Source organism: Drosophila obscura, unplaced genomic scaffold (assembly GCF_018151105.1).
Source record: "Drosophila obscura isolate BZ-5 IFL unplaced genomic scaffold, ASM1815110v1 contig_179, whole genome shotgun sequence".
Taxonomy (NCBI): Eukaryota; Metazoa; Arthropoda; class Insecta; order Diptera; family Drosophilidae; genus Drosophila; species Drosophila obscura.
The window spans coordinates 6,026,329-6,033,164 of record NW_024542766.1 but is presented as its reverse complement, the minus strand read 5'-3'; the positions used below and the strand labels follow the sequence as shown (position 1 = coordinate 6,033,164).

Here is a 6,836-nt window from a genome sequence, read left to right as displayed (position 1 = left end):
ATCAGGTTTTGGTTGCACGCGAACAGCAGCAGCAGCAGCAGCAGCGGGGGGCTCCTCTTCAATTTATGGCATTGCTCCAAAGTGGAGCACTTAAAGGCAAACAAACAGCGAGACAAAGACAAAGCCTTCGAAAGAGACAATGAGGATCGCTTTGGTGCTGCTGCTGCTGCTGCCAGTCACGAAGGCATACAACAAAAAAGTGATATTTTATTTGTGAAAGGGAATGTTGTGCCGGTGACTGTGCCCCTAAAGGGTTTGAAGGATCCTCTACACATCTCCGAGTATCTCCGCATTCTTGTGAAATTAATGCCTGTCAAAGAGCTGCCTCTCCTCTTCGTGGCATTGGCCCCACAAAAGTGGAGACTTGATTAATTGTGCAGCCTTCAAACGTATCCGTTAGATACACTTGACTTTTGCGTAAGTGTGTGTGTGTGTGTGTGTGCGTGTGGCCTGGCAAATGAAATTGAATATGCCAAAATATTGCCAAGACACTTGAGGCTGTCAGTGGCATCCGTATCTATGTATCTATGCTGCTGTGTATTTGTCTGTGTGTGGATAATGAAGTGCTGCAGCTGCATAGATACATATCCATTTGACAGGGTGAAAACTTGAAAACAAATAAGCACAAATACAAAAGGACCACCACAAGCAGGACATTAGAATATCTAATAGATGCCTGCCTGCCAGGCTGCCTGGCTGCCTGGCCCGCTGTCTGCTTGAGTACATTCTGAAGGATAGCCTAAAATGTGACAACAAGCTGTCGTACATGTGTGTGTGTGTTAGTGTTGTGTGTGTGTGTGCTTTTGCCTTAAGATACAAATGTATCTACAGCTGTCATATCAAGTGGCACTGCCTTGCTGTGTGTGTGTGTGTGTGTGTTTTACTGTGGTCAATGGCATTTGCCTAAGAGGATTTTAAAATTTTAAATTAAGTGGCATTGCTTTGAGCGCACGAAGGACTCTGACTCTACTCTCTGGGTCTCTGACATCCTGCGGTTTGCTTGCATAATTGTCCTCCAGTCATCCGCATCCGTTCGTTCGTTCGTTCGTTCGTTCCGTTGCCCAGTCCCCTGGCGAAAATGCAATTTTAATGCCTGACAGCAGCTCCCAGTGGCAGCACCGAGAGAGCAAGTGGAATGCCATTCCATTCCCTTAATTTGCTCTTTGGCTCTCATTGTTTAATGCTTGGTTACATCCTAAATGGCCGTGCTAATTGAAAGATTGCCTTCGTCCCTCCTACCCTCCTACCCTCCCACCAACCAATCTGCACTCACACCCCCGCCCAGATGACCGAAAAAGTATCCATCAGATACTACTTCTCGTTGTGGGCTTGACCCTCCGGGCCAAAGTCAATTTGTCGTTGTACTTAGCCGCACACATAAATTCCCCAAGTCCTGATCCACAGGCAGGAACTGGGGGACCCCATTTCTGGGGACGTTCACGTTGCACATTACAACTTTGAATGCCAACTCGCAAATGAACTATAAATAAATAATTTCGCTCGCTAGAAAGAACGGCAACGGCAGCAACAGAACAACCAACGAGCCAACGAAACGAGCGGAGCAAACGGCAATGTTCCAGAGGTCATTCAGAACGAGCAACAGAGCGCGAGGGTTGCTCCAAGGAGTTGCACGTAATGGAAGATTGACAGTGAAAGGAGGAAAAGGGTATCTCCAGGTATCCCAAGTAGTATCCCATTGCAGTATTCGGAATACTTTTTCCACTTTTTTTGCTGCTCCTTTTGGTTTTCTGTGCTTTTGGTTTTCCTTTGGAAAAGTGGTCTACATTTTATAGTCTCGGCATAGAAATCTATTGAGAGGTCAAATATATCTAAGAACGTTTTCCTGTATTTTTATAACACTTAAAAGTATCTTTCTACAGAATTTTTTTAGGATTTACGATTTATTTCCCCTTGGTGGTAGGAATTATCTGTGTGATGCATGCCTCAGGGTTTCATTCGTTTGCTTTCTATGAATCTAAAGCATAAAAATGTGCAAAAGAAAAGACCCTTTAAATCTGTTAATTGTAGTCCACCTGTAATTATTAATCAAAAAATTTAAATATACTTTTTGAGTAGAATTTTCTGCTATTGTAGTCCACCTTTAAATATTAATTAAAACAATTAAATATACTTTTTGAGTAGAATTTTCTGCTATAAACTCTTCATATTATTCTCCCTCTATCTTTCTGTCTTATGCTTCTATTTGTCACCTGTTGTTCCACTTTCTACAAAACTAACATATCTCCCCCTGCGTTCACACACGTTGCCAAAAAAAAAACGTATTCGTATATTTTGGGCTGTCAGAAAAGCGGAAACAAAGAGAGTGAGAGAATAAATGAAGTCAAAATAAACAAAAACAAAAAACAAAAAAAAAAAAAAAACTATCGAAACGAAACGTTGGCCGGCAACAAATCGCCCGAAAAACAAAAGAAAAAATAAACACAAATAACAAAAAGGAACTTTATAACATGTCTGCAGCAGAGACAAAGATATATACTCGTAGTCGTAGTGGCAGATACTTTCATACAATGGCCGGCAGCAGTAGCAGCAGGAATCAGCAGCAGCAGCAGGAATCAGCAGCAGCAGCAGAAACAGTGGCAGGTTCCAGCTACAAGTTCATTAAATAAATTATTCATACGCAACGTGTGCCGAACACACAAAAATGGCAACCCGACGTCGCCGTTGCCGTTGCCATTGCCGTCGCGTCGCTTTGTTTCACTTTTCCGTACGGTACTTCCGTCCGTCCCGTTCCAGGTCCCGTTGGAGGGAAATTCATTGGCAGTTTGTTTTATTTGCCAATGTCTGTGGAATGAAAACGCATTCGGCTTAAATATTTATGCCCAAATGTCTGTGTTTGTGTGAGAGAGAGCACTCCGTCTCTTCCCTCTCTCCCGCTCACTGGTGCAAGTTTTCCATTTTCCGTACTCAATTTTCAGTCACCAGCATTGACATTTTGTAAAGTGACGCTTTAACTTCTGGTGGCCAGCATTATTAGGCTGCTTGCAACCACTTAACTCTGACTAAAGGGAGGATCTGCCACTTTTCTCCTACTGCGGCAGCATCTCCCACTCCTACAGAGCACCACCCGCTTCCACAGAGCATCTCTGCCATTCTGCTGTACAACTATAAAAGTATCTGCCACTCATTTACAATGCAAAAAGCACCCCCTGCCTCCTCCCACCGCAGTCAAAGTATGCAACACTTTTTTGTCCAGAGCAAATCAAAATCTAATTTCATTTCAACTCCTGAAATGACATCCCTGCCCGCTCTCCCTGCCCACAACTCTTTCGTCATTTATTTGCATATGGCTATGAAATTGTAAGCTGTTAAATGGAATTTTTTAGATAGTTCTACCCTACCTGAGGTGCACCAATAAAAAAAAGAATCCATAGTGAAATATGTAAATTCCATTCCTGAAATGTAAATGCCAACACAACCATCCGACAACCGGAGTGCAAGTGCACCACCGCCGACAAGTGGCATGGAATACTCCTACTCGTATGCTGCATTTTTGACAGTTGCAACTCAATTTCTTTCTGACCCCTCCCCGCCACCATTTTGTGGCATGTTGAAGTTTTGGCTGACATTTCTGCTGCTGCCTCTGCCTCTGCTGCTGCTGGTGCTTTGCGGTTGGCTGAACTATTTGCTGTTCTTTCGATTCTTTTGATACCCAAAGGGCTATGAGGAGTGCAGAGGGTATGCTGTTTGCCTTGAAGATCTTACCAACAGCAAGAAGTACCTTCAAAGCTGTCACTGATTCCCAAATATATCGTAGATTATTTTCTTTTCTTAATCAAAAAGTAACTAAGCCTTGGAAATGCTGTCACTTTTTCCATTTAAAAAATAAATAAATCTTCGATTAAATTGGAGCGTTAAATTTACAAATTTACTAAAAATCATGGATAAACCAGTGGTTCATGGTCGCGTTATTAAAATACTTGGCCGCACTGGCTCTCAGGGTCAGTGTACACAGGTCAGAGTGGAGTTTCTGGGCGAGCAAAATCGTCAGATAATACGCAATGTGAAGGGACCCATACGCGTGGGTGACATTCTCACACTTTTGGAGTCGGAACGCGAAGCCAGAAGGCTTCGCTAGAAGAGCACAATGCAGCAGATGCCCTGGCAGGCTTCAAATGTATTTAAAGGTAATTTCGAGTGACTAAAACACACACAAAAGAAATCTCCGCTAATGGAATTTTCCAAACACTTTTTAGATATCTTTGGCGCCTCGGGCAATACAAAAACCATAAAACAAATGCGGAAATCGATAATTAAAGACACCGATTAAGTATGTCTCCCAGTAAGAGATAGTCAAAGATTATCATATTTAAATGATTGTTTTATTACTCTCATAATTCATAGTGCTCCATCATAAAGAATTAAAAATGATTGATTAATTCAATTAAATTTTAATAATTGTTTTTGTTTTTGCGGCGAAGATAACTTGCTGATAACTTTGCTGATAAGACAGCAGGGCAATGCACGTTTTTTGCACCTATGGGAATAAAGTATTTAATTATCTTATCTACCAGATTGAAGAACTCTTTATTATATAAATTTTATTGGCAATACAATTAATGGGTTTCTTAGAAAAATTATGATAAGAAATATATATTTAAAGCTTAAATTGAAGGGCATTCGGTAGTCAGTCGTCAGTCGTCAGTGGTTTATAATGCAGTCAATGTGGTGGATCTACGGGTTGTTAGTGTTTTTTCTATGCAAAAGCAGCACGGGACTAGCAGATGTCGAAGTGGTAATGTTTCGAGTGTGTTCTCCTGAATTAAGAAATAGCTAAGAAAAAAAGTCTACTTACAGCGTGTCATCAACGAAACGGACAGTACTGATATTCAAAAATTATATTTGGATAATCCGTATAGCCACTGTCCTAACGATCCCAGTGCCCATGGTATATATACCGTACAGGTAGGGGAACTAGATCCCTTCCAAGTGTCCTGCGATGCAAAGATGGCGGGTCCTGGCTGGACTGTGATCGCACGTCGAACCAACAAGAAGCTACATTTCTTCCGCGACTGGGAGGAGTACAAGAGAGGATTTGGTGACATCACAGGCGACTTCTTCATAGGATTGGTTAGGCTGCATGCCATTACTAAGTCACAGACCCAAGAGCTATACGTACACCTGGAGGATTTCGAGGGGAACACGAGATATGCCCAGTACGATGAGTTCCACATCGAAAGTGAAAATGAATCCTATCGAATGTCCAAGTTGGGCGCCTTTACTGGCGATGCGGGTGATTCAATGACTTATCACAAGAATGAAAATTTTTCCACCTACGACAGGGACAACGATAATAATAGCGGTAACTGTGCAGTTGAACGCATGGGCGCCTGGTGGTACGACAGTTGCACGAGCAGGTATGTCTGTATATTAAAATAATGATTTAATAATAATTTTAATCGCATAATTTCAGTAACCTTTTCGGCATGTATTTAAATGGTAACGTACCGTCAGGCATGGAAAAAAAGGGAATAAATTGGTACAGTTTTCGCGGAGATCGCTATTCACATAGAGCAATTCAAATGATGGTCCGACCAAAGTGCAATTGTTCTTAAAATAAATCAAATAAAATAAATATTGCATTACATTTTTGTTTTTTATTCTTCCTCATAGCTATACAAAGCAGACAAAAGTTTTCTTAATCCTTTCAGAGCGCAATAACCCTCAAGGAAAAAGTACTTGAATCAAATGTAGAAGCGAAGCACTGACAACCCGCGTATCCTCTGTAATCTCTTTCTGAACATTGCTTGCCACCTCATTATTGTCTGTTTCCCACGCAATTCCATCACTCTGACAGACAGACAGACAGACAGACAGACAGACAGACTGCTGTGCGAATGTCAACGAACTGGCAATTTTTTATAATTTGCCAAGTGAAAAGGAAGGTTTCCCTTTTTGGATTTTACAGAAAACAAATTCATTAAAGCGCAGTCGCCCAAGAACAACGGAACATATGAAGAGTAACGATCCCAAACACAACAATTGACAGTGACAAAGGGGCAGAGAAACAGAGAGACAGAGAGAGAGACATAATGGAGGGAGATGGTAGATGGTAGATGTGGGTGGAGATGCCGCCAGACAGCGGCAAGGCAGAATTTTCTAATAAATCTGCGAGCACTTTTTACTCCAAAACAACTGAGAATTTAATTAAAACTAAGCTCTTCATTTGACGACCACGACAACCGTCCGCCCTTATCCATCCCCCCAATCCATGCCGCCACCCCCCGACCAACCTTCATCTGGGGTCAGTGGGCGTGGCAATTGGCAAAGCAGCTGCAACAGCTGTTGCTGGGGCTACAAAAAGATACAATACAAAGGAAAAGCAAAGCAAAGAAGGAAAAACTTTCGCTTTTCATGGAGTTGGCAAACGCAGAAAATTGTGGGAATTTTTAATGAGTCTCCTCTCCATCTTGGGCACTGGCAGTGGGACACTGGGGATGAATGTTCTTGGGCACTGCCAGCCAGTGGCCCATCCATATGCTAATGATTATTGTCATCATCTTTCAGCATTTAGTTATTCATTATTTGAAATATGTAGGGCTTGTCTCCTTCTGGGCAGGCAGCACCCAAAAAAATTAACGTCAAATAATATGTTTCCATTATGATTTTGTCTTTATCTTTGTCTTTGTCTCTGGTTCGGTTCGGTTCGGTTATCTCTGTGCTTCTCCCTCATTTGGCCATTTAATTAATTTCACTTCATTTTGTTATTAATGCACCCCAAATTATGCTACTCACTTTTTCTCTCTCTCTCTCTCTCCCTCTCCTGTTTTTCCTCTTCTCACGCCATTTTTGCGGTTAAATGACCAGGGAACGGTAGA

At 41.9% G+C, this 6,836-nt stretch overlaps 2 protein-coding genes across 2 annotated transcripts; both read left to right on the top strand.

Annotated features, from left to right (window-relative positions):
• The first annotated feature begins 3,793 nt into the window (after positions 1 to 3,793).
• On the top strand, positions 3,794 to 4,402 carry LOC111081714 (40S ribosomal protein S28-like). The gene is made up of 2 exons (XM_022377851.2): positions 3,794 to 4,145; positions 4,215 to 4,402. The coding sequence occupies exon 1, from the start codon at positions 3,899 to 3,901 to the stop codon at positions 4,094 to 4,096; it is 198 nt and encodes a 65-aa protein (XP_022233543.2). The 5' UTR covers positions 3,794 to 3,898; the 3' UTR covers positions 4,097 to 4,145; positions 4,215 to 4,402.
• Positions 4,403 to 4,656: 254 nt separating this feature from the next.
• On the top strand, positions 4,657 to 5,595 carry LOC111081713 (ficolin-1-like). Its single transcript, XM_041592325.1, has 3 exons — positions 4,657 to 4,753; positions 4,816 to 5,375; positions 5,432 to 5,595. The coding sequence occupies exons 1-3, from the start codon at positions 4,673 to 4,675 to the stop codon at positions 5,571 to 5,573; spliced, it is 783 nt and encodes a 260-aa protein (XP_041448259.1). The 5' UTR covers positions 4,657 to 4,672; the 3' UTR covers positions 5,574 to 5,595.
• Positions 5,596 to 6,836: the final 1,241 nt, after the last annotated feature.